At 39.0% G+C, this 27253-nt stretch overlaps 5 protein-coding genes across 14 annotated transcripts; 3 read left to right on the top strand and 2 right to left on the bottom strand.

Annotated features, from left to right (window-relative positions):
* Positions 1–190: 190 nt before the first annotated feature.
* zbtb33 (zinc finger and BTB domain containing 33) lies at positions 191–4943 on the bottom strand. The gene is made up of 2 exons (XM_064350471.1): positions 4817–4943; positions 191–3811 (listed from the first exon to the last, which is right to left on the bottom strand). The coding sequence occupies exon 2, from the start codon at positions 3807–3809 to the stop codon at positions 1848–1850; it is 1962 nt and encodes a 653-aa protein (XP_064206541.1). The 5' UTR covers positions 3810–3811; positions 4817–4943; the 3' UTR covers positions 191–1847.
* LOC135262979 (NF-kappa-B-activating protein-like) lies at positions 4096–11094 on the top strand. Of its 7 annotated transcripts, none has more exons than XM_064350474.1 (11): positions 4264–4500; positions 5293–5366; positions 7798–7864; positions 8126–8461; positions 8594–8673; positions 8858–8922; positions 9155–9247; positions 9342–9384; positions 9478–9666; positions 9799–9948; positions 10080–11094. In XM_064350474.1, the coding sequence occupies exons 4-11, from the start codon at positions 8135–8137 to the stop codon at positions 10252–10254; spliced, it is 1122 nt and encodes a 373-aa protein (XP_064206544.1). In that variant the 5' UTR covers positions 4264–4500; positions 5293–5366; positions 7798–7864; positions 8126–8134; the 3' UTR covers positions 10255–11094. The 7 variants fall into 7 exon arrangements, with proteins under 7 accessions (XP_064206549.1, XP_064206544.1, XP_064206546.1 ...); XM_064350476.1 differs by having other exon boundaries at positions 7795–7864; XM_064350475.1 differs by lacking the exon at positions 4264–4500 and adding an exon at positions 4833–4974.
* On the bottom strand, positions 10554–18068 carry akap14 (A-kinase anchoring protein 14). Of its 3 annotated transcripts, XM_064350483.1 has the most exons (6): positions 14050–14185; positions 12148–12230; positions 11803–12030; positions 11463–11642; positions 10986–11038; positions 10554–10905 (listed from the first exon to the last, which is right to left on the bottom strand). In XM_064350483.1, the coding sequence occupies exons 3-6, from the start codon at positions 11878–11880 to the stop codon at positions 10821–10823; spliced, it is 396 nt and encodes a 131-aa protein (XP_064206553.1). In that variant the 5' UTR covers positions 11881–12030; positions 12148–12230; positions 14050–14185; the 3' UTR covers positions 10554–10820. The 3 variants fall into 3 exon arrangements, 1 of the variants encoding a protein (XP_064206553.1); XR_010332365.1 differs by adding an exon at positions 17940–18068 and having other exon boundaries at positions 10554–11038; positions 11463–11661; positions 11803–12230; positions 14050–14222; XR_010332366.1 differs by lacking the exon at positions 10986–11038 and adding an exon at positions 17940–18068 and having other exon boundaries at positions 10554–10943; positions 11803–12230; positions 14050–14222.
* Positions 13911–18852, top strand: si:dkey-251i10.2 (uncharacterized protein LOC562682 homolog). Its single transcript, XM_064350482.1, has 5 exons — positions 13911–14231; positions 15559–15671; positions 15789–15898; positions 16115–16179; positions 16292–18852. The coding sequence occupies exons 1-5, from the start codon at positions 14024–14026 to the stop codon at positions 16405–16407; spliced, it is 612 nt and encodes a 203-aa protein (XP_064206552.1). The 5' UTR covers positions 13911–14023; the 3' UTR covers positions 16408–18852.
* Positions 18714–27253, top strand: ccnb3 (cyclin B3). 2 transcript variants are annotated; one of them, XM_064350472.1, is made up of 13 exons: positions 18714–18852; positions 19240–19341; positions 19628–19711; positions 19786–19839; positions 20212–20315; positions 21380–21491; positions 22225–22323; positions 22602–22694; positions 22818–22955; positions 24862–25017; positions 26052–26201; positions 26357–26487; positions 26681–27253. In XM_064350472.1, the coding sequence occupies exons 2-13, from the start codon at positions 19264–19266 to the stop codon at positions 26745–26747; spliced, it is 1266 nt and encodes a 421-aa protein (XP_064206542.1). In that variant the 5' UTR covers positions 18714–18852; positions 19240–19263; the 3' UTR covers positions 26748–27253. The 2 variants fall into 2 exon arrangements, with proteins under 2 accessions (XP_064206542.1, XP_064206543.1); XM_064350473.1 differs by lacking the exon at positions 19786–19839 and having other exon boundaries at positions 18715–18852.

Below are 27253 nucleotides of genomic sequence, written 5' to 3'. Positions count from 1 at the left end.
GTATAGATAATGGAAGGATTAATTTTTTTCCAGTTTTGTGCTAAGAAAAAATATATATGCATTTCCCTCACTTTCTGTAAGCCAGATCGGCTAGTTATCATGCATCATTCGCCATGATGATATATGATGAGTTATCATGCATCCACCATCTTTCTGTGCTGGTCACAGAAGCGGATCAAACACATTTCGGTAAGTTGCCTTGCTCTTTTATTGACAAATACTATATATGCCATGTGCAGTCTGTACCAAAAAGTATGAAGGGTCTGTTTGAAGGGTCAACAGCAAATCTGAAATGGACAAATCGTTGAAACATATACACACACAGCTTGGTGGAAACGGTACTAACAGTCTTCTACAGTATATTCTTAAAATTGCATATTATAAAGTCGAGATACTCTTTGACTTTTGCCATTATAACCCATACACGTCGACACTGAAAATATGCAGCTACTTCTTGCTTTTCAGATCTTTTATCACCCCATTGCATTTTCATTAAAATGAACAGAACAAATGAAAAACACAGCATGATATCGCATACATATAAAACATAACAATATCCATTGTAATTATTCAGAAGTGTTACAGGAAAAACTGAAGAATAGTATGGCTAAAACAAAAGTTCCTTTCCAGCAAACTGGTTGCCAATCTTGCATGTAATGTTAAATGGATGTGTACACCTTACAATAAAATGTATGATACTGTCAAATGCAGTAAGTATTTTTTTGGTACTAGTAGCCATCATTTTTGCCTTCTTATAACCTATTGGGTCATTGGCTAACTTGTAACTGTCAATGGTAACTTAAGAATATGAGTGATATTTTCTGCTCACAAAAATTTGAATGCAAGTGTTTGCAAAAATGGTGTTTTCACACATTTTTATTAGTCAGTATATTATTAATTTGAAATGATGTGTCATGAGACCTGGAGAACATCTGTCCTGAATGCAATATTCTCCTTGGAAGTGGGCATTTATGTGTGATATGATGTTAGCAACATGTACTGCTGCTCCAGATTTTTCATACAGTGGCTTCTTTCCATTCTACATTCTCAGATTTAATACTTAAAAGCAACACATGACATTAGGAACAGCCAGCCAATTGAAAACTCAAACAAAAAAGGCATAAATTATATTTTGAAAAACATCGGTTTTACAGACTTATTTTACTGAATGTATGAGATGCAAATAATTCAGTTTATAGGCCTATTACAAGTAAAATGAAGCCAAATTCTTCAGAGGCGTATTTGTTTTGCTTTATTACAATTAGCTGGCTTCACCAGAGATCAGTTCCATTTTCTGTTTCTACTTCTGCAACGGAATGGTGCATTTTGTATGATTCCCTGATAACGCCATTTTTAAGCCAATTCTTCATTATAAATCACAGATTATAAAACATGTTCATGAAAACAGAGCTAAAACAAATGGGTAACAAAATAAAAAAATGGAACTAGTTCAAGTTAACCCATAAACTAAAAACTGAATGTTAATTATTCACACTAAAATCCAGGAGTAATATTAAACGTGTATAAACTATTTATGGCAAAGAAATCAGTATCACCATGGCAGTGATGGTTTCAGTACAAAATGTCAAGCAGCATATGACATAAAAACAAAAATAATTAATGAAAGCCTAGAAAAGCTTAGCAACAAGTGCTACCACAATAGTGCTTGAGTATGAGGGAGCTTCCAAAATATACAGTTAATTAAAAACAAACAGACATCAAAACAAAACAAACATCTAAACAGATATAAGTACAGACATCTGCCCTCGACCCCCTCCCCACCCAATAAAGAAATAAACAAAACCCTGGCTTAAAAGGCACAATTCCCAGAATACTCAGGCTTTGACTCAGTAAGTCTCTGGTATGACAAATTCAAACTCTGGTGTGTCTTCGCCAGGGTTCACACTAGTCTCTGAGCGGACCTGGGACCCGGATTCCACAAAGATATCGTCCCAGTTCATCATTCTACCATGAATTGTGGAAGAAGAGTCTGAGCCAGCAGTTAGTCCCTCTCTAGGGTCCACATGGTAGACAATCCCTTCCTCATTAATCATGGGAATTTTGCCATCAGGCATGTAAGAATATGATTTGATCTCCAGGGTCTTACAGGGTAGCAGGCGATATAGGTTGTTGTCTGTGTATTCCTTCTCTTTTCTGCCTGAGGGGTCCTGGTTGTGGGCCTGTTTGCAGTGAGAGGACAGCAACTGGTAATTCATGAAGACATCACTGCACAATAAACACTGGTACCTCCGCTCACCTGTGTGCTGGATTTCATGCTTTGTTCTGTACTCTGCTAAAGGAAAGACCTTGTCACAGTAATGGCAGGGGTACTTCTTCTCCCAGGAGTGCACATTGAAATGACGCCTCAGACTAGTCAGACACACATAGGGACGCTTGCACACAATGCACACGTAAAAGGTTTTCCCATCCATGATCAGCTCATAGTGGTCATCCATCCCCACTTTAGCCCTCTTTTTTCCCTGCTCCCCAGGGGGAGGTGTGCCTGGGCTATTAGGAGAGGACAGCAATTTCCTCCCCTTCTTGGCTTTAGAGTCCCCTGCTCTTGGTTTGACTATCATAGGAACAATGTCGTAGGTATCCTCCTCAAAGTTCTCACTGTCCTGGCTACCAGATGAGACCAAATCCATTTCTGAATCTTTCTCAGACATAATGGTTTCTGGACTGTTTACAGGCCCTATATCAGAAAGCTTGATTTTGAATTCCCCAGGTCTTTCTGTTGATGCTTCTAAGATGGTGGTCATTTGTTTCTTCTGGACCCCTATCACTTCATGATTATCTTTTGATAAAGAGAGGTTACAAGGCTCCTTGGGAGAGCCATCTATCTGTGGTGGAAGAGGCTGGCTGCAGAGGCTGTCCCCGGAGGAGGAGCCCGCAGGTGAATGGGGCATACTGGTGCTGGTGTCAGGGCGCTCCTGCTCCATATGGGAGGACAAGGAGGTAGAGTCAGGCTGGGCTTGAGAAGAGCTGTTGAGCTTGGAAATGTTTCCTTCCTCAACTTTTTCAGTCATGGGCTTCTGGTCTTTTTTCTCCTTGCTGCTTTCCTCTTTTACTGCAGTACAGCTTGTTTCAGGAATGTCTGCTTCCTCTTCCTCAGAACCCACGGCTTCTGCAGATGATTCATCTACATCGATGACTGCAGAGGGCTTACAGCTCTCTTTGGTGCTGCTAGACTTCCTCGTTTTCTTGGGTCCCTGCTTTGAAACAAAGAGAACGTCATCGTTGTCTGAGCCCCCATCCTTACAGCTGTCACCTTTGAACTCCTCTGCAGATAGAGAAAATGCCTCAGTGATGATGGGCATGGCTCCAGACTCCAATTCTTGAGAGATACGGTCACTCTTTTCTGGAACATGCACAGTACTGTGCTGTGAACTTTTTACATTCCCTTCAGCTTGATCTTTGGACAAGTTAGATAAGCCCTTCACCTGGGAAAGTGGGTGGCCAAGATTGGCAATGAACTTAACACCCAAGATCTTGCCAGACTTGATGAGGTCCTCCAGCATGTCAGAGCGAACCCGAATGATCTTGGCGCTATAGATATAGTTCAGGATCACCTCAAAGATTTCTGCCTTGATAAAATTCAGTTCTATGATCTGTCCAGCCACTGAGAAAAGTTGGTGGAAATAAGTACTGGATGCTGACAAAATGTTCCTGTGGGCTTTAAATGTCCGGCTCTGTACAATTATAGTGACATCACAGAATAGTCCATTGTTCCGCTGATCACTGAAGGTCTTCAGTAGTGACCCTGCATACTGTGTGTCAGCTGCAGAAATCAACTTTATGCTTGACATACCTATGAAGGGAAAAAACAGACATGGCAACTTTATGACACAGATAGCCTTACAGTACTTTTAATTGTGTCCTGAAGTATCATGGCAAAGTTTCTAGACTATTACAACATTTCTGCAGACTGAACATAGATTTGGACATAAATTCATTTGTAATTGTCGCTGGTAAGCACTAAGCAGATAATCTACTGATCAGACCTACAAACACTATCTGACGCTGTGTTTACATTCGCTAGCAAGCTCTAGCAGGAGCTAGCTAGTTAACTTGATTAGCAGCAAGCTATGGTGGTGCACTCAAGTCAAATAGGCAAAATTGTTAGCTAATGCGCAGTTGGTTGAATTTTCTCTGTAAGAACAGCTGCCAAAATTCGATTCGCACAAAATACGCTTATCAACACCAAACATAGCTGGGTATAAGTTACCAACGCTAGCCAGATAGCGGCACATGCTATAATATCAGCAAGAGTGGTAAACAATGATTGTGAGTGACGTTATGCTATGGCATACGAAGAATTGTCAAGTCCACAGTAACCAGCAACCGAAAATACACAAAAGTCAAGTTATATCTTTATATTTAGCAACCTAGGTAGCTAACTAAAATAATGAAAAATAATTTGTTTCTTCAGATTTAAGCAAAAGCGGACGTTATTTTGCTACCAAGCTAGCCACCTAGCAATGGCGTGGCACCTATGACGTGAGTTTTTCGTGTAAACGTTACTGCTTTTGCTCTTTAATAGCACAGATCTTTAAATGTTATATCTATCGTTGTTCTACATCACAGCTACATGAAAATGCGCCATCGTGGAAAATTAGTACAGATATTAAAGTAAACTGAACAAATTGATGGTTTCAATGGACTTTTCTTCCTGGTTCATACCGGTGAGGGCCGTATCTGCCGGAAACAGTAATCTGCTATTTTGAGGCAGCTAAATGAAATGTAACAATCTAAATAAAATATCGACGGGAAGTAGTTAATAGCGTCATTATGTAGTAGATTGTGTATTGATTACCTGCAAAACAGAGCCTGTGCTCCGGTCTTCCAGCGTAACTTCGACACAAAAACACAGAGCTTCTTTCTGACAAATTACACTTTGTGACTTACTAGCACACGACCCAGAGAGGGCGCCCTAGTTTTTTTTTACACCAGTGCTATTACTAAGAACTGAAGGTATATTCTGCATTTGTTGTATTATTTTAATAGCAATGTACTGCAGTTTCTTTGCTTAATGTTACCATATAGTTTTCAGTTATAGAGTCAATACAAATACTTAATAGTGTTTATTCAGGAATTTGTTTGCTATGTTTAACGCACAACAGCTATTGTAGATTATTTCAAATGACTGGTAATGTTTCTCTATTATTGTGAATATTTCTGAAATATTGAATTCAAGGGCTAGCTTGCGACTATATTAAAGATAACAAGCGCAACGGACAGATAACTCGCATTCTTCAAAAGGAACGAAAGTACATGTCTTGTGTTGAACAGGAGAGAATATTCAGCAAAGCACAACGTTCTTGTACACAACAACAAAAAAACTGTCTGAAAAACGTGACGTTTCGGTGAGTACTAACGTACTCGTTTACACGCTGACGCTTTCATTCTTGCTATGTACAAATATTCTGATTAGGTGTACCGTTATGTAATAGATTTCGCTATATGTAATTTGTTACTCTGTCTGCGTTATAGCTCTGACATTTTTGCAGTACGGCCTGGCTCAGAGCTAATCCACATCAGGTTACATATGACTATAGCTAACGTTAAGTTAGTCATTGTAATAGGCTACAGGTATTTTAAACTGAGGGTTAACTATTATTTATTTATAAGACATGGCCTAACCTTATGTCCCGGTATCTCATAGGCTGTATAGATTTAAGTTAATGAAACAGTAGCCTATGCAATAATAATAATAATAATAATAATAATACATCTGTAGAGCCCCAAAGCATTAAATGTTGTTAGCTAGGACGATAGGGACTTTGTTACCAGTAGCAGTGGAAAACAAAACAAGGGTTGCTTCGCTATCCGTGTATGTCTGCTTGCGTACTTGGATTTCTTTATCGTTGTCTCAAATTCATTCATCTGTCATCAGATCTTACATTTTTTCTGGTAACTTGCTGTAATGTAACGTGTGATAAAGCTAGACGTCTGTCCCCATCCTTTAATTTTCATTTAAATGGTTCGCTTTGAGTGAAATATGACAAGCTTTCAGATGCTCACCAGAGCATGGATGGAATATGATCCCCTGTATGCTAGATCTAGGAATATCGAATAACAAGATATGAATTTACTCCCAATCGTACAATTTAACAATATTATATAGCCAGGTGTTTTTCACATGAAAAACAAAAATCAATCAGTTTTGAAAAACAATAAAATTAAATTTAGTTTTGATCCAGTTTTAAAAAAAAAACTTTATTTACAAAGTACGCTAATCTTCATTCGCAATACACTGTTGTTGTTTATATATATATATATATATTATATATATATATATATATATATATATATATATATATATATATATATATATCATACAACCTAATGTGCCATTACCATATCAAGTTAATGAATCCATCCAATTGAAATATTTTTGTCTGTAAGTAATACCGTATTAGTTATAGTTATTTTCATGTCAATGGCACCCTGTCAACAGTTCTACATGGTATGTAGACGACTGATATTCTATGGTAAAACAATTTATTTAGCCTAGTTTAGGGGTGCACAAAAATGGCCAATCCTTTTCAGGATTTTGTTAGTATTTTATTATTATTTTTTGTCCATTTTTTATTTGTTATTTAATTAGCTTGATCATATCTTGATCTAACATTAGTTTAAGTGCCAGCTAAAGCCGCAGACAGCAAGTTCATCCTAAGGAGTCTATGGAGTAAAATTGATACCAACAAATTCCACCATCCTATTCCACCCCTCTATACATCATTCAGCCATCTCAACATCCCCCCCCCCCAAAAAAAAAAAAACAAAACAAAAAAAAAACTAAAATCGATACTATTTCTCATTTCTCTAGATAAAAGCATGGCAATACCAATAGAAAAACGGATATCAGACCTTAATATACAATACTGACACTACATGGCAAACTATATGCAATAACACTTTCTCCAGAACTCAAAGAGTCAACTTATACAGTACACGATCCTACATAGAGCTCACATGACTAACCACAAACTACATCTCATGGGATATGCAGACAGCAACATGTGCTCACACTTCCCAAACACGATACACAATTACTTTCCCCCTTTGGGGGGAGGGGCTTTGCCCCTCCATCAAATCATTTTGGTTGGAGATCATGAGCAAGCTGAAGGTGATCCTTGACATCAGCAACCTTATCAGCCCAGCTACCTCACTGCTGGGTGACCTATCCACAATTCAGACATTCCTTCAATACAAAACATGTATACTCAAATCACTAATGATGGCTAAAAAGGTTATATTACTCAATTGTAAAGACAGAACAAAACTATCCAAAATCCATTGGCTCAGCTTATTAAGAGAAAAATCGTGCCTATTAAAACTTACACCAACACTAAAAGACAGAATCCAATCCTTCTGTGATGCCTGGGCTCTTTTCCTGCAATACATTTAGAGCTGACACCTCTATATGCCCCTCTCCATTTTCCATATACCATATCCAGCCATTTTAATATCTCAAGCACTTCTGGATCAAAATGATAAAGTGTAAACAAAAAAACTATTGTGCAGGAGTGCACTGCTGTAGTTTATAGAGCTGTCAGAAAATGACTAAGGTAATTGGTTGTAACAAAAACCAGCATGCAGACCTGCCCTAGGACCAGAGTTATGTACCCCGGCCTAGTTCCTGTATCGCAAATAATCTGTTAGAATTCATATAATAGAACACAAAATCTAAACCTAAATCGATAAATAAAGAGAAAGAAGTAAATAAATAAATAATGTAATTCTTAACTGACTGATATTGTAGCCACTAATGCAACTCTTGTCTCCCAGTAGCCAGGCCCGATTGGCTGAAAAAGTGGGTGGATGCGCCAATTTCAAGATAGACCATAAGAGATAAAAGGTATCCCATTCACTAATATTTTAGACGAGCATCCTGGTGTTAGTATTGTTATTTACTCAGCAGGCTGTTTTTGCTACTTATTATGGTATCTCAATAATTGAATGGGAAAAACAATTAATCTATAACTATAAACTGATTAAAACAGTATTTCAGTGCTATTTTTTAATGTCTAAAAAGGAGGGTATTTAGGTGTATGACTACACTTTGGGTTTAATGAATGTATCAATACTGATATGTCTCCTTTTTTGGAATGTGGCACAGATGTAAGGCATGCCTCCCACCCATCGGTCAACGAGTCGCAGTTCCGACCGGGTGAGCAGTCCGAAAAAAGAGCGACGCAGCCGGTCCCGCAGCGGCAGCGGCAGGAGTCGCTCTAGAAGCCCCGCAAGTAAATCCGGCAAGCACAACGGGAACTCTGTCAAAGAGGACCGACGGGCGCGGTGGTGTGACTTCAGGGATAGGAGCGGGACAAGGTTTTACGCGGGGAACTCTCGAAGCCGGTCCCGGTCCCGGTCCAGGGAGAGAGATTCGTGGCAGCAGCAGCAGCGAGACGGGAGACACGGCCACGGATCCCGTTTCGACCATTATAGCAAAAGGGATGACGCTATACGGCAGCGACAAGATGTTTTAATTGCTAGGTTATCGGAAATGTCTTGCTGATGCTGTGCACCCCGGCGAGCTTACATTTTGTAGACCTCGCGCAACATTTCGCTGTTTTCCCACTACAGGCGGCTGCAAGAAAGAGAGAGGATCGGGGAACTAGGGGCACCAGAAGTCTGGGGCTTTTCGCCGAGGGTTAGAGAACCAGAGTAAGCAAAACACCTTGACTCCGATTGATGTAAATGCATAGAAAGGTTCAATGATGGTCTTTTCTTATCTGATATGGATGTGTTGAAAAGTGTTTATTTCAAAGATGCTAGTAACATATTTGTGTAGTCCTCAAAATATTTGTTTTAGAACGTTGTTTTATTATTGTTGTTGATGTTATTTCAGTTCTGATGAGCATACCCCTGTTGAGGATGATGTGAAAAACAACAGCACTGATTCGAGCTCAGAAGGTAAATTGTGCTTTTATCATTAAAGCATAGGTGTACAGGCGCAAGAGAACCGGAAGGTTTGAATCACAGGTGAATGTGCATTACCGTTACACATTATTATGCATTACACATTGACTTTAGCACTGAGCTTTAGGCCTATTCAGCCTTGCACATTAACAATAAAGTTGGAAAATTCTGTTGGATCAGACAATTGACATTTTAACTAAGACAAAATAATGTTCACAATTTACAGAGGAAAAGAAGAAAAAGAAAAAGAAGAAAAAGTCCAAAAAGAAGAAACACGGGAAGCATTCAGAGGATAGTGAGTCAGAGTGTGAATCTGACGGTAAGACACCTATCAGTAATCACCTTGACAAACCCATACACGTGTGCTGTATTAAGCTGATTTCAAGTGAAGTCATTTTGTTTTGGTTCTACAGAAGAGAAAAAGAAGAAAAGGAAGAAAAAAGGAAAAAGCAAAAAGTAACCTTTTTATTTTTCATTCATACTCACTTTTGAAGCATGGTTACAGCCCGACACTAAATTGTTTGTGCTGTTTCTTTGCATCCCATTCAGGAAGAAATCAAAGAAGAAGAAGAGTAAGCGTAGCCGGAAACAGTCGAGCGATTCCAGTAGCGATCAGTCTGAAGACGAAGAGGAGGACCAGAATGGGGAGCTGTGGGTGGAGAGAACCTGCAGTGATGAACATATTGTTGGTCCTGAGGCTCCCCTTACCCACCTGTCCCAGGATGACAAACCTCTCAAGTGCGTATCTTTAACATGGCCAGTTAATACCATTAGGTGATTGATTCAAGAATAATATGTACTTGTGATGCAGGTTTGAACACGTTTTCATTAGAAAGCACTTTAATATTTTCTTCCTACTTCCTGTTGCAGCTATGGCCATGCGCTGTTACCAGGTGAAGGCGCTGCCATGGCAGAATATGTGAAAGCTGGAAAGCGTATCCCTAGAAGAGGTGAAATTGGCTTGACCAGTGATGAGATTGCCGCCTTTGAGCAGTCCGGATATGTTATGAGTGGAAGCAGGTATTCACTCACACGTGCAGAGCACACCCACCCACCCACACACACGCACACACATGTGCATGCACTCCTCCTCTCAGTCTCTCTGACACACACCCATACTAACATATTAACCATGCTAACTTTAACTCTAGGCATCGCCGGATGGAGGCTGTGCGTCTCAGAAAGGAAAACCAGATCTATAGTGCAGATGAAAAGAGAGCGCTGGCATCCTTTAACCAGGAAGAGCGCAGGAAGAGGGAGAACAAGATCCTGTCAAGCTTCCGGGAAATGGTGTACAGGAAAACAAAAGGCAAAGAAGAAAAATAAAGCATTCTCCTACCACAGTACCAAATCCATTTTCCTTATAATTTAAAATGTTTTGTTATACAAATACAGATTTAAATTATTCTTATGGTATTATTGTCATTTTATTGATGTTACCCAACATTATATTATTTACAGAGAAACCCATGGTATGCTGCCCCACATTGTGTTTATTTTATCACTGAAATTTACAGAAACATATTTGTAAATATTTCAGTATTGGAAGGGGTTCTGACTTAAGTTTAAGGCAAAATGAGGACAATATTTACAAAATAGATTTTCTAATTTAAGAGTATTTCCCCAGAACATTAATGTGTATTTTTGTGTTGTGTGTACATAGTGAACAGATTCCCAAACCTTGTAATCCCAGAATTGTTTTAAACATTAATATAATTTTTTTCAAATGAAAACCATTTTCAGCTCTCACTAAGTGATCTGTAATCTCATAATACATGGTGCACTTACCAATAAAAATGCATGCATCTGTGTAATGCTTACAATTTCTGCAATTTTCAGTAATCCTGTAAATTATCCTGTTTTTTGATACAGGAAAATGATAATGTATGTTATTAGAAGTTGATGGTTTCTTGAAGTAGAGTCTTGCTCTCAATGATGTCTTTTAGCCACTTTTCTCTAAAACTTGTTTTTCCTGGCCTGTGAAATGGGGAAAAAAAAGTCATCCGGAGGAAGTTCTGTATTGAACAGAGAAAAGACAAGACGTGTTTAAGATATACCTGTGTCTCAGCCTGCATGCTTCCACAACATAATACACTTCTACTGGTAAGCTCTACAGGTAGAGGGAAAAATAGATGCAAATGTGAGTAATAAATTATTTTACCCGTATTGCTTTTTGTCATATGCATTTGTTTTTTCCTAGGGTAAATTATGATTTAAAAGTTTTTTTGATGTACTTACATGCTGATGTTCCTGATAAGATATTCTAAGGGTTCAATGACTTTGGTTTGTGGTCAGATTATCAATGACTTTACTAATAAGTTCTCACCATGCTTTTCTGCAGTTTCAACTCAACCACCTCTCACATAGTTCTCTACACAGTTGCTTTGACCTCAATATCTGTGTAATGTTTATTACTAACTGCTGAGATGGATTAAGGAGCTATCATGTAAATACAATTAAATACAATTAGACTTTTTTGACTAACAGTCCTCTGCAAGATTAAGCACCCCATTATTATATCATGATTATATTACCTGTGGCTTGATCTTGGAAACTGTTATGACAAAATAGACACATGCAGTGGCCTTTGGAATTGGAGTCTGTGGAGTTGGGATGCTCCATAGAGTTCTGTAGTGATACTGCTTGTGAAATTCCAGGTCCTTCTCCTCTAAGAACACTAAACTATACAGCCAGCTTGGATCCAATCCCCACATCTGATTAAAGAAACACAGGCTAAAAGACAACAGCAAGTTCATTTCTCCCATGCATGCTAATGGTGTTTTATAGATGACGTTTCCAACTAAGTTAGCCAGCAAGATAACAGGGCTGATACCATTGATAGTTTGAATGGCAAACATTTTGTTGTGTACTTACATTGATATATTTTTCAATTTGTTCCTTTCCGAGGTCGATTGTAAACTCCTTGCAGGAGGTCCACTCGATATTTTTCATTTCGTATTTATTTGGGACTAAAAATTGTTTGGATAGATATTTTTTTATCGAACGTAGTTTTCACTATTTTACAGACTTTTATATTTCGAAGAGAAGTCAATCCTCTTTCCATCCGTGTAATTTGTAGATGTATCGATAACTAAGTTATACCTGAAATATGAGGAAATAAAACGTGTAGACAGTAATGCTTGAATGTATAACATTTATTGTGACGAATGTATAAAACATGATAGGTACGCTGTTAGCTAAAGAATCGTATAACGTTACCTTACTGTTGGAGTGTTTTCAAGGACTGTGTTGTTGCCGTCGATTGCTTCCAAGGCAACCAAAACGCTTCGGAAACTCGATCGCTGAGAAAAAGGGACCATTCATATGGTCACGTGGTGTAACAGATGCTAGTGTAACAGATAGTGTTAAAATGCAAGTTGTCACACCTATTGTGTCAAGTTTGTCTAAGAATTTTATTTGTAAGTTTCAGATACTGCATTCTGTTACTAACGTTGAGATGCTTTGTAGTGGAATAACAGGCTATTTGGCTGATGGGAAAACAAGCTAGTAGAAGTATTAATATGTGCACAGTACTACAAACAGAAGATACATGAATTGAAACATGCAGATTATGAGATGCTACACACTTATTGTACAGTTTCACACTGCGATCATGCACTTTGAAAAAGCTTGGTCAAGCTATGTGCACCAAAAATGTATTGCATTACTCTGTACGGTAACCTGGTTGTGATGCAAATGTACAGCAGATAAAGTTTCTACCTGCATGCTCAAAAATAAATAAATTAATACTAAAAAATGAAGTCCTGTGGGGTATTTCACGAAGCAGGATTATTGAGCTGGCTAGATAACTCCGAGTAAAACCCGGAACGGCTCTTTTTTTACTTCAGTCCATGTTCCAGATTTGGGAGGGTACTGGCTTTTACTCAGCCCAGTTATCTGGCTATATCCTGCTCTGTGAAACAGGGCCCTGCTTCCCAGGTATTCTTGCAAAGATATTTGTGTATTTTTACTCCATGAATTTGGTATAGGGTTGGCTAGGATTTTGCCATCCCCTAATTCCAAATTCCTCCAGTAAAAAGAAAGAATCTAGACAAGTTTAGGTGCAGGTAGCTTGACCAAGCTTTTACAAAGTGTAGATGGCGTGCAGTAGTTTCACTGTTATGCTTTTTTGTCTCATGAAGTATGGACTTGCTGCATTCCAATTTCACAGAGGGAAGTTGCTCTTTCTTTTGTAAATGCTGCTGCTATTTGAATGCCACCAAAAAGGACAAGTAGAAAGGTAAACCCATTTTTCTGATTACTACCTTAAAAAGAAATAAATGAAAATACATTTAACAGTTTCAACACTTTTGGGTACATAAAAATGTCTTATTTTCTCATCTTAAAAACAAAAACTTGCATTCAGTAGTCCTTCATAGTACAGTTCCATGAAGAAACATAAAGGCCAATATAAATTCAAGAATCCACAAGTTTCAATTTCATGCTTACATGGGCTCAAGCAAAATGCTTGGTTAAATTACTCACTAAAACAGTAATTTTATTTGTAAGAACTTAACTTGAGTAAGTATATGCTACAGTATAAAACGTACAAGATCTTGTCCTTAAAACTAAAGCGAGGCAGAAAGCGAACTATATTATAGTACATGCACTGTCATAAGCTCAGATAAAGTGTATATAACCTTATATATATCCTTATAATACCTTCATGAGCATGAGTATTTTGTTGGATGCAATTTTACAATTGATTTTTAAAATGTCCCTAGAATTTTAACTTCTAATTTCAGCTGAACAAAAGTGACACTAGTTCTTCTATTGTGACAGGTGTATTGAAGTCTGATGTATGATATAAAAATATCTTAGAGGCCAAATACCAAATTCCAGCTACAAATTTATGATCTTTGTGCCATACTTTGACCCACACATTGGTTGTGCTGGGAAAAATAACTGCAGAGGATGCAGGATAAAAAGGAGAAAAAAAACTGCCACAGTGACTCAGCAATAACTATGAACAAAAGCCATTGGCTTGGCTAAGCAGTGTGCTGTTCAGCGCACCTGTATTAACAGGAGAGAGCGTGTGAGTGTGGACTGAGGTGATTGTGTATTTGCCAGAGATTTTGGCGAGGAGCTCTTGTGAATGAACATGACGGTGCGGATGGGTACCTTGCTGCTGAACGTGCTCCTTGTGCAAGTTCTCTCTCTGACGGTTGGTTACCCTACTGGTGCCCCATCCTCTGCCTGTGAGGACATGATGCCTCGCCATGGGGTCCAGCCCCAGCCCTCTCCAGCTCCCTACAGCATCCAGACCAGCAACCGCACTTTTCAGCCCGGACAGCCTGTCACAGGTAACAGATACTGTTGCACAGCTTTTAACTCTTTCCACCAGCATGCTTTATTTGAAAGTGCTATTTGGTTTTCTTTATTAGTTGTAGGATAAGTTTACTAAGTCATTGGAGTTCTGTACAGGTGACTTTCGGGAACACAGCGAAATCTTTAGCGAGAAATAAACTGGGATAGACTGCTTTTAACTAGAGCGTATATTGTCCCTATTTGGCTCAGCTAGAATTTTGTTACAAGGACAGTTTTACAGACATTTGTTTGTTGTTTTTAATGTTTTCCCAATAGATTTTATGTAGATTTCCACAACTTTTTAAAGAAAAATAGCTTGAAGTGAATTAAAGAGATCCCAGTATCCCAGTGTTGCAAAATAGAAAACTGTACTATCAAACAAAGTACTGTTTGCAGTTCCTTCACACCTACAGAATTGCATGTATAATGATGTTAACGATGAAGCAGCAGCAGCTCATGCTATGCTATAATGAACTCTTTTTATGTGACTTTCAGGATCAAAAAATTCACAGATGCTTAGAGTCAACAAACAACATTGTCTCATGCACTCTAAACCTACATACATATTGATTGAAAAAAAATATGTAGTTCAACATGTAAAAGGTCAAATTAATTTTAAATGCCACATTTAAAGGAACATCTGGAAGGTGTTCAGTAATTTTATTCTGATTGCGCTCCTCTCAAAATTATGATGAATAGTAATAATAATATAAGAAGGAATAGTTTTAGAAAGATCAGTTTTCAGAAAGTTCTACTTTTAGAAAGATCAGTTTTTGGATATATCACAGAAATGTATGAACGGTATACTTACTATAGGCCTGTATGTGGAAACAGCTTCAAGAAAAATGAAAAATTCTGGTGCTGGTGCGGGACACGCTTTGCTAATTTTTCAAAGAAAATGCACAAATGTGCATTATTTTTGATTGAGGTCAACTATTATCTGTAGCTTCCTCTTATAAGGATGGACTCCCATTACTCGAAATGCCTTTTATTATGTCATGTGATGACTGTTCCTGTTCACTGATAAATGTGACTTTTAGTTAAAAAGGGAAAATGTGTATGAATATGTGAACATATACAGTAGTATCTTTGGCAATGCATAGAAGTAAATATATAAAATCCATTTTTGATGCAAATATCTGCAGATTCTCTGTAAATAATATGACAACAGCAATGTCACAGTGGAGCCTTTTTTGTATTTGACCTTATTACAGACCTTGTTCTGTTGCTGTCAGCAAAAGAACTGGGAGGCAATGGTAAACCTGCAATAGCTGTGATGGTTGTTTTGTCTCTCTCAGTCTGCCGCTCTCATTATTGTTTCAGTGACCATCAATGGCCCAGACTACGCAGGTGTGCTGTTGGAGGCTCGCATGGAGTCCACTGCCAGTGCCCTGGGGACCTGGCAATCCCTCCCAACAAACACCCAGTTCCTCCATGTGGGTCACTTGTCTGCTGAACTTCTTGATGTGGCCCATAAGATCAAGTTTCAAAACAGGTTAACTTAAGTGGCTTGTATTTTTAATAGGACTGACTGAGATGTGTATGTTTTGCAGTGCTCAGGTAACCAGAAAAGTGCCATCACCCATTCCAACACCAATGTGAAAGACAACTCTACTGTTTACTCTTGGATGCCCCCTAGTGGGATCAGCAGTATCTACTTCATGTGAGCAATCCAATACCAGATTATTTAACCTAAATCCAGAAACGTCCAGGCAGTTATATTCATTACTTATATAACTCATTCCATATAACTGGTGAGTATTTTCTGTGCTGTAACTCTCCAGACTGTCAGCTACTGCATATTCACTGCATAGCAAACAAGCCGTTAGATGTCTGAAAGCTCTAATCCCCTTTGTATCCCTCTATGTCTGTGTTTCAGGGCTACTGTGGCACAGCAGCGCACTGTTTTCTGGTTGAACGTGAAGTCAGACACTCTGACCAAAGGTTTCAAGAGAGCTGATAAATTCAACACTGAATTTTGTGCACAACTAATATGAAAGATGATTCCTCCACCCTTGTTTATTTGTCTGACCCCTTGTTGTGTATTCTCTCTCAGGTGTGGGAACCGGAGCGGATGGTTCGCCTTCGGGTGTGAATCCTGTGCTCTGGGCTAAGGCAGGGCCACTGTGCATGGTTCCCAGCCTCATCTTTACATTCATGTGTTCCAGATAGTTTTACAGGGTTCAGGGAGGTTGTGTTTAACAGAGGTGCAGGGGTCCAGGGGTCACAAAATAAAAGTCCTGCTATGTGTTCCTTCCACCCATGAGCTCACCCAGCTGATTTCACTAATTTGCCCTACCTCCTGGACAAACAATTGGGGTATTTAGTAAACCCAGTTGGTTGGAACAAAATACTGGGAAGGATTTTTACTTTCTGAAGCTGGATTTACCACCTCTGGTGTTTACGTAACTCTGCATTAAACACAGAGATGCACACAGTGCTTGTAGGTGAGAATGAAAAGAGCAGGAAATAATATTCCATCCTTAAGCACTCTTAAATAATGGCATGGTGTTTGTATTTTTAATCGTGGGCATGTAGCACAATTGTAAACATGAAGTTTGATTTGTTATTTAACTTATTATTGCTTAATATTGCAAAACACTTTTATGACTATCCAACATGTTACATAAGTGAGCTGCAGTACAGGTTTTATAGTATCTGAAATGTAAATCAGAAACTGAATAAAATTACAAAGAGTAAAACAAAACAAACATCTGTCATGCTTTTTAAAAAATGTAATGTAGAATACAACCCCAGTTTCAAAATTAAACTACACAAATTACAGCCTTAATGTCTAAGAAAACGTCCATGATAAATGAAAACAAGTACGCATCCATGGCTACTACACGATTGTACTGGCAGTAAGTAACACCAAGATTGTGCCCCAATTTGGGGATACCAGGAGTCTGTATCTTTTGTGTTACAGCTGCCACTGGCTTCCCAGAGTTAAAAAACACACACACAGCCTCTACTGCGCACGTTGAGGGCAAAGAGTTAGCTCATCGAAACAATGTGATTTCACTAATAAAACCTCGTCGGTAAATTTTCGCCGATCAATCTTATCGTCTAACTATGGGTGGAGAATTTCCCAAAAGGAAATATATATACTTTTTAGGCTTCAGGACGTAATATGAAACAGTCTCTTTTTAGTCTGTTCTAAGTGGCCGAAGCCGAGTCGCAGAATACTCACAGACAAATTAGACTAATAAGAATGTGCACGTGATGCTATTTCAGCCTATATAGACCACGTTTTTTGTTTTAAGTGGAAGCTCACTTGCTTGTTCTATCTCGATGTTGTTAACTAATAAAGAAAAAAATTGAACTATTGCTTTTACATCTGTATAATCGGTGTGGGAAACTCATTGGCTGAAATATGTGAAACAATGGTTGTTTCGGTCCAAATGTGTTGGGAAAATATTGATAATTTTTTAAAACATATTTTATTAAATATGACATACTTCACAATCTACTTTTCATCTTAAACGTAACGATCGTCAATAGAGTAGCAACCATTGGGGAAGATTTGTTTTGCATTAAAAAGTTAGATATTCCCCTTTCACGTTAATGGGAGATCCAACCATTTTCCCTAAACAAGCGCAGTACAGGCTTACATCCGGGCTTCACAAGTTGTGGGTCTGCTGAAAGCGTGCTTTCCTGTCTTGTTAAATGCACGCATTTAATGCAAAGGTATGCATGCCTCTTACCCTCTCCAGACATTGACTGTCTCCAGATCATATGTACGCTCTGTGGCTCTACGGGATCCGAATGGAGGCGCCTTTTTACATTAGGTTAGCCGTGCAGCATAAGTCATATATACACCGATTTAAAATAAGTCAGTTTTGAGATACGGAAAACCCAGGGTTAAAGTTTGGGTTAGGTCGCTAACCCCGTAATCTCACTTGGTAGTACACCACCTGGACTGCGTGTTGTTTTTCCCCAACCAATTAGCTACTTTAGTTTTAGTTTTCTGACTGCTCAATAAACTGCGATGCCCCACTCCTGTACTTGAGCACAGTAACGTTAAAACATTGAGGGTAAATCTGTGGCGGTAGCTGCTGCTTATACAAATGTCAGATTAAGATAATACATGATTGAGCGAATTAAATAATCAAGAGCAGAAGCTCAAAATCCTTAACAGCCACGTTCCGACAACCCACTAATCTTTATATGAAATAACTTCACGTTTCGACAACCTTAACGTCTTCATATATAAAACAAATGAACAAAGGTTACAGTACTATCTCACATGATAAAGTTCTCTTTAAACTGTAGATTAGATTTTGGGTTTGTTTTGGGTTTCTCCCTTGTTTACATACGTCACCACGCTTCTTTTTTTTGTAATAACGTTTATTGACGCGTACTGTTTATCCGATTCTGATTGGTTGCTAAGGAGTTTGAAAATTCTAGTGACCCCGCCTCTTATCAACGGCATCGTAGCTCAACACTGATTGGTTTGGTCTTTGTGGCTCTAAACCAATTGTGTGATGTCTCAGCTTCGACACACTTTTTCAGATTTCAAATCGCCCTAATGCAAGTATTTAATAGGTGCTTTGTGGTATGTAGTAGGATTTTGTATAAAACCTTGAAAAAAGAAAAAAATCAGGTCAATTGTAAAAGGTAAGTTTATAGTTATTTTATTGCCGGACTGTTGATCTTTCAAGCATAAATTTGTTATTCAGTTGCATTTCAGTTATTGAACAGTAGATTAGAGCGGATTCGCTAGCATGAGGAGGATTGTTTGTTAGCTAAATTGGCTAGCCAAGGTTGCTCCGTTTTTATGTTGGGTGGTGGGGAAAGTGACAAACTTTCGCTAACATTATTTAATCTTAAATTTCGATTTGCTTCCAGCCGCGCTTTTGCTTCATAATCGGTATCACTGGTTACAGTTACTAACATTATTAACGTCAAGCTAACTATCTAAATGGCTGGGGCAGGCACATGTAGCTGTGTATAGTTACTAATGACTAAAATTCCATTATCCACAACGATTGTTTTTCAATTTAGAAATAAAGAAAACCTCTAGTGAAAATGCCATTTCCAAGGGGGAAAAAGCCAAGTAGCTGTTTCCCTAAACAGCATGCCAACGTACCGAGTGTGGAGAACCAGGTAAATCAAGTCGGTCATTCTAGCTGGGAATTTCTTAGGTTGTAATTTGTCATCATTGCTATGGCAATATGATATTATGATTTGCCGCGATTGCTTTTGAGAGATGGTGGGCATATTATCTAGTTAATCGCTTTTATAAGCTTCAGAATTATATGTTGGCCATTTATAACGTATTCATTCTGTATAGATGATGTTATAGCTATCTTCAAGGAGTAACTGTATGCGGACTTTACCGGCTAAACACAATGTTGGTTAGCGATGTTCTAAATTGCGTTGTGCATCCCAGGAAGAAGCTTTCCAAGTTAAGAGATCCCCCTCCTCTCCTCAAGGAGCGCCTAAGAAAAGATCAGCCTTTGTAGACATCACCAATGTAAGTACGCATGTGTGTTCCTTTCGATCGTGAATTGTGCAGAAAAATTAATGCGTTTCATTTACCCAACCTAGGGTCTGACCCTGTGTCTTTCGGATCATGTTGATGATGCTGTGGCCATCAGAATTGTAAGTTTACAGGGTTGGTGCAGCTTGCACCCCTAACATCAATGTTTGTGGTGTGTTAAGCTTAAAGTGCACCGATATGAATAAGTGAATGCTACAAATTTTACGACACCACCTTCTAGGTTTTCTTTAAATTTCTGGGAGATTTCACTGTAGTTACCCTTTTTCCTGGAACAGGTGTGCCTTGGTTCACAATGAGATATTACTTTTAATCGATAAGTGGTATGGTCATCATTTCTACTTTGGGGAGAAGAAAAGACAGGGACCAAATTTGTGCAGTTCTCAGTTTTTACTTTGGTTTGCTCAAGTGCGTAATGGATGGTGTCACTCTAGTGGTAATAAGATTCTTCATGTCATGTTTATCGATTTTAACAGGCTAACAAGGTCCAAGCCAGTAACCATACAAAGAAGGAGAAGACCACCAAGAAGATCCAGAAAAGCAGTATAGTTACTGTGAAAAATGAAGCCAACCAGAAGAAGTGATTTATTATTATATTATTATAGTTATTTTCTTGCTTTGCTTCCCCTCTATCCTCTACAGGATGAGCTCATATTTTGAGTTTAAGCTTAATTGTCTAACTGAAGTATATTTGCAAATATCATATATACATGGCCAAACGTATGTGGACACTCATATCCTTATGTGCTTGTTGAACATCTCATTCTAAAACCATGAACATTAATATAGAGTTGGTTCCCCCACTTTGCTGTTGTAACAGCCTCCACTCTTCTGGGAAGGATGCGCTTCCACTGCTCCATAGTCCAATGGTGATGTGCTTTACAGCACTCCAGCCAACACTTGACATTGTGTTTGGTGATCATAGACTTGTTTGCGGCTGCTTGGTCATGGAAACTCATTTCATGAGTTTCCATGACCAACGAACAGTTCTTGTGCTGACGTTGCTTCCAGAGTCAGTCTGAAACTTTGTAGTGTGTGTTGCAACTGAGGACAGATTATTTTTAGGCGCTACGTGCTTCAGCACTCAACGGTCCTGTTCTGTGAGTTTGTGCGGCCTACTGCTTCGCAGCTGAGCTGTTGTTTGCCCTAAATGTTTGCACTTCACAATGACAACTCTTACAGTTGACTAAGGCAGCTCTAGCGGGGCAGAAATTTGACAAACTGACTTGTTGGAAAGGTGGAATCCTATGACAGTGCCACGTTGAAAGTCACTGAGCTCTTCCATATGATCCATTCCACTTCCAATGTTTGTCTGGTGATTGCATGGTTGTATGCTTGATTTTATGCACCTGTTATGGGTGTGGCTGAAGTAGCCAAACCCACTAATTAGAAGGGGTGTCCACATAGTTTTGGCCATGGAGTGTACCGCTTGAAAGCAGCTTGACTCTGGATTAAAGAAAAGATTTTTTAGAATCTTGGAATAGTTATAAAGATATATAATACAATTCTTTGCACTGCTAATAATCCTCACTCGTTAAGAATACTCTTACAGTTACAAAAATATCTGCTGGCTATTTGTCCTTAAGTGTTCAGCCTGTGGTCTTGCTCTGACCAGGCAGTTCCTCTTGTTTTGTCCTGTTGTAGGTTGGGCTCTCTCACCTCAGAGGGGCAGTCCGAACAGGTAAAACTGGGAAAATCTCCTGTACAAGAACCAAAGGCATCCCCAGAACAACCTACTAGGGATCAACCTGGGCAGGTGAGGACAGGTTCTGTTCATTGGATATTTTTAACATTACTCCAAGTTGAGAATTAATTGTTTGTTGTAAAGATGGAGACAGGTGGAATTCTCAAGGGTGAATCTCAACAGACTTGAGATTAGTAAGTAAATGGTCACTCGTGGAAGCCATATAATAAGCAAAGATAGATATTCCTGCCACTGTTTGAATAATTTTACCTCACTTACTTTAACTGATACATGTTTGGGGGAAAAACATATCCGATAACAGAAATTTAGTCACTTTACCTATACAGATAGAATACGCTGCTGTGGCAAGCATATTTTTGACAGTGAAAAGATCGGTGAAAGACACCAGTGGCACTGTTTGTTTACTTATGTCATTGTAATAAGCATTACTATGTGTATATGATGGAAAGTATAATATATAATACTATATGTGTATTATTTTTGTGCACATATACATTTTTCCTTTTATAGCAGGTTATTCTGTACAGTGCCTAAGCATTCTCGGTTTGAATTTTATGACAATGGATGATGTGCTGATGTCATACTTTGGTGATGCACAACTGTTGTTTTGCTCTTGACCTCTTGCCTCACATCACCTGAGGAGAAAAGAGAGGGAATTATTCATCCAATGAAATGGGATGCTGGTGCGAGTAAGAGGGCTTATGTGAATTTGGAGAGGGCACAGCGACTGTGTTTTAAGTTTAAATGTAATGTTTTTTTACCCACACACACAATCTCCTTACAGGTACCTGAGGAGTTTGACATTGATAAGGAGCACAGCAAGGACTGCTGCATGACATCAGAGTATGCCAAGGAGATCTTTGACTATCTGAAGGGCAGAGAGGTCAGCTTCTGTTTGAATTCTGAGAGAGGGGGGGGGGGGGCTGTTGGGGATAACTGTATTGATCAATCCTTTCATACTGTGGTAAACATCAATATGAGGAGCTGGGGGTTCAAATGAACATGTCATCCTAGAGGGCAAGTTGTCATGAAAAAGGAATCTGATGTCCCAACCCAAAGGATTGCATGTATACACCTTGGGTTTTTGCATTGAGAAAAGATGGAGAAAAGAGATGACGTATGAAATAACCCACCATTATCTGTCACACATGTCTTCCACAGGAGAAATTTGTCCTGCAGGATTACCTGCACAAACAACCTGACCTGAATAAGGACATGAGAGGAATTCTGGTGGACTGGATGGTTGAGGTCCAGGTGAGCAAATGAGATCGTGGTGATGCTGGTTTGTTTGATTCTCAGTCCTTACCTTGGCTGACAGCCTGGTGTTGGTCATACCTGCTTAGTCCTCACATAGTGCTCCCTCTGCTTCACATGCAGGAGAACTTCGAGCTAAACCACGAGACGCTGTATCTAGCTGTGAAGCTGACTGACCACTACCTGTCCTGCACTGCAGCCCTCAGGGAGTCTCTGCAGCTTATTGGTTCTACGTCCATGCTCATCGCCTCCAAGTTTGAGGTGAGAGACCAATGGAAAAACGGGGGAGTGGTATTGTGAAAGCCAGAATGGGACGAGGTTTAGCCAGCCCAGTGGATTTTTCAATGTGCTGCAGAAAATTTTTATTTTTATTTTTTTAAAGGTCTAGGAAATTGCATTTAGCTTGTAGTTATGATTTCCAGAGGTTACAATTGACTGTCTTCTTAAAAGTGAGAGCAGTAACCTTACACTACCAGACAAAACAAAAGAAAGCAACATAAACTAGGTTTTACCTCATATAGTTAGACCTGGAGATGATTCAGTGCATTAACAACATTAGACTATATTGCTGTCTCAAACACCGGATGTTAAACCCAAATAAAAAAGTATTTGATTCCACTTTTTAAAGTTTGAAAGCCATTTAATTGTTGCTAGCTAACAGCAGGCCTTTCCAATCCACCAAGTTCTGTGACTAACTACTAACTTTACAGGTTATTGCAATATTGCAGTGCGGGTGAACTCTAGAAATAAAACTCATTTCTTGTAGCTCTTCATTTTTGTGAGAAGAAAAAAGTGTGTTGCTTTCTCTGCATTCAGAGAAGGGACAATGCTTGGGTATTTTCAACTTGGCCTTACCCATACAAGTGGCTAAAAGCGTAATTTACATATTACATGGGGAAAGGATTTCACTGCAATTAAGGTTTTTGTTATGTAACTAACACCCATTTAACCCACCCACTGAAACCCTGGTGTTCAACCAAGGTGGAAAGCAAGCCAGTTTCAGCACAAGCTTTTATTTATGTAATTTTTTTTGTTGCAAGAATCATTTAAAACTATTTCTCTGGCATTTCTGAATGGAGAAAAGTGTTAAAGCAATACATCAGAAAATAATTAACACATTTTAGTTTCCTGGAGCTTTAATGCATGTAGTTTCCACTTACCGAAGTAGTATCTGTCCTTCCACTGTTTCGCTGAAATGTAACATGCTTTCTTGTTATTCCCTGCTGCTCACCCTGATAAAACGCACCTCACCTGTCCATCTTTGCGTGGCCTGAAATGCAGCAAATTTTCATTTGAAAAATTCAACAGCAACGTCTCTTTACAAAGTAATTAATGGTTGCAGGGCTTGACGTGAACACCCGGCAAATGCACATATAATTCTGCGGTGGCGTGCAGCTCATACGCTCATACTAGCCACTTTGGCGGGTGACCTTTCGGCAGTATTTTCTATGACAAACAATCATTTGTAGTTGCCATCCAGTTCTCCCTCTCGCTCTCCCTTCCTCATTGGGAGAAGTCAAAAGAAATCAAAAGTCTATACCTACACTCATTGCAGCTTCAAAGTGTTTTTTTTAGAGACACTCCACACCAGTGGCGAGCACTTCAGATTCTCCAGTTCTGATCGGAAAACACGAGTCGCACCGATTGCAGAAGCAAATAAAGGAGACAACAGTGGTTTGGTAAAGGAGCATTCATTTTGCCCACAGACAGATCTGACATGAATGGAGGGATGTCCATGATTTCAAAGTCACTTCAGTTTATTTAGCACTGCAAACAAAGAGAAAAGAAAGTGTTCTTTCTTTCTGTTGCAGTGTTTGGTTTAAACGGTGGCATACAGTGTGTAAGCCTACATGGGTGTAGCTATTGCCATACTGCCAATATTGGTATTTTATTTACAAATTAAGTAAAAAAAAAAAAAACCATGAAGATGGATGCGCATCAAGATGGTGAGTTTTATCAACATGAGCTGCAGCGTGTACCTAAACTCATCACATTTCGGCGAAACTGACATACTCGTCCGGGTAGTACCTTCATTTCATTTTTGGATGAACTTCCCCTTTTTAACTGGGCTGTTTAATTTAATTTAGTTTAGTTAAATTTTTGTTTTCAATTTTAACCCATTCACACAGTTTCTCTCAACTCCAATATTTTCGCCCTCTTTCACTAGGAGCGCAGCCCACCCTGCATTGATGACTTCCTGTACATCTGTGATGACGCCTACAAGCGCGAGGAAATGATCGCCATGGAGGTCAACATCCTGCAGATGCTGAAGTTTGACATCAACATCCCAGTTCCCTACCGCTTCCTCCGTAGATACGCCAAGGTGATTGCTCCTGCTCTAACCATTCTCAATTCTGGAGTTAAGCCACTTCTGCTATGCAAATTATATACAGTGAGCACCATAATGATTGGGACAAAGACAGTCTTATTTGATTTGGCTCTGTTCTCTATGTAATTTTAGACTTTTAATCAAACTGTTTGTGCACTTTGACTGTGCATTCTCACCTTTTATTTAAGGGTATTTTTTATACCCTTAAATGTCTTTTTCCCTAACATTATGGAGCTCACTGTATATATATGTATGTATATATATATATATATATAATAATGCATGCATGTATGCTCACAGAGGGAAATTAATGAAGATCTGACTGGACTCAAATTAGATTTAGTGTAAGAAACCAGGAAATGCTTGGATTAGCAGTCATGATGCACCACTTTGGACCATTAGCACTGCCTGAACAAAGAACACCACATTCACCTCTGACCTTTTGTCTTCTTGGAAAGTGAGAGCGCCTTTTACAGAAGCCAGCAATCTGCTAGCCAGGCCTCCTTCACTGGATCTTTTTTTTTCCGTTTTGTCTTAAATATTTATTTGGAATTTGTTGCAGTTATTTATGCCTACAGTGCCTTATTTATTCCTCCACTTTGGGAATGAGCTTATTCCCAAAATCTTATTTTTGAATAAATTTGTCTTCATATTTATAATTTGGCAATTTGCAGAGGACCTCATGTTCGGTTTCTAAATACTTTGTGCAGCTTTGCATTTGGCAGTGTTAAGATATGTTGCATGTCTAAATAATTTTGGAGTGCTTGGCTGCATTAAAGGTCTATTTTGTGACAAATCAAATGGCTGCTGTGATCTAATGGAATTTAAGCTGCGTATGTACCCTTGGGTGATCCTTTTAAATATAATACTGCATCTAAAAAGCAGCAGTTGATACAGGTAAAACTATCTTAAATGTTATTTCCAGTTTTTGTTATTTGCTGGCAAAGGTAAAAGATGACTTGTCTCCGTCAAGTTGTTTTGGTCCCCTGTCGGGGGTGCTATCTTACTGAGGATCTTTGCCTCCCCAGTGTGTCCAAGCCAACATGGAGACTCTGACGCTGGCGCGGTACGTGTGTGAGCTGAGCCTGCTGGAGGTGGAGCTGATCCCCGAGCGAGCGTCCCTCCTGGCTAGCGCCTGCCTGCTGCTGGCTCTGATCATGAAGGGTCTGGGAGGATGGGTAAGGAAGCGTCTGCCCAGTACTGCTTTTGTTTCTCCTCCAGGACGTTTGCCAATTAACCCTCCCCCATGCACCACTGCAAAGCCGGGCTGGGAACTACTGCATCGATTCAGCCTGTTCATTGGTGTCTGTGCCTGTGATTAATTTCCCTACAGACGCCCATTCTGGAGTTCCACACAGGATACACGCTTTCAGATTTGGGCCTTTTAGTGAGGAAACTCCACTCCATTGTGGCCTGCCCCTCTGATGACAAGCTGAAAGCTGTGAGAAGCAAGTACTCCCACAGGTGAAACTTCCCCGCTGTTGATTCCTATTTGTAATTGAGCTATTGGGATGGGTGTCTGTGTTGGGCCTCTGTCCAACAGAGCCTTTTGTTTATTTGTTGTTTAAATTTAAGCGACCAGCTAGTATCACATACACTCAGTTCCGAAAGTTATGTCACCGACTTTAACAAAAGGGCATCTGTTCTCTCCCTACAGCGTGTTCTTTGAAGTGGCAAAAATTCCGGCTGTGGATATTCCGAAACTAGAGGAAGCCTTGAAGTGAACAGAAGTGAATAGTGGACGAAAAAAAAATAAAAGAGAAAAAATAGGCAAAACATTGTAAATATTTTCTATTTATCCTGTATGTTATTAAGCCAGTTTTGTTTTATATATGTAAAGAAAAGGTTTTGTAATTAGATAATGGTTTGTTTTCAATATTTTTATACATATGATAATTTTATAGCCTTTTTCCTACGCTCATTGTATAATTTTGTTAAAATAATTAAATTAAAATATAGGTCATGCTTGCAAGAAAAACATTATTTCTATGAAACCAGAATGGAATGAGATTTTTTAAATTCCAGTTTTTATGTGACCATAATGCCATATGCTAGTGGAATAATTGAAGTGTTTCTTGTTTGTGTCTGTCTATATAAATGCAAGTACGTTTTTTACCGTTTATCATGTCACTGTGGCTTGGCCCAGTAACTTGTGAATAACACGCAAATGTTTGCTATTTTTAAATGGCTGAGTGTTTTGTAAATAAAGACGGTTCTGCCCTTGTTCATA

This window comes from Anguilla rostrata, chromosome 9, assembly GCF_018555375.3.
Source record: "Anguilla rostrata isolate EN2019 chromosome 9, ASM1855537v3, whole genome shotgun sequence".
NCBI lineage: Eukaryota > Metazoa > Chordata > Actinopteri > Anguilliformes > Anguillidae > Anguilla > Anguilla rostrata.
The sequence above is the reverse complement of the archived record's forward strand: the minus strand, read 5'-3'. Positions and strand labels throughout refer to the sequence as shown.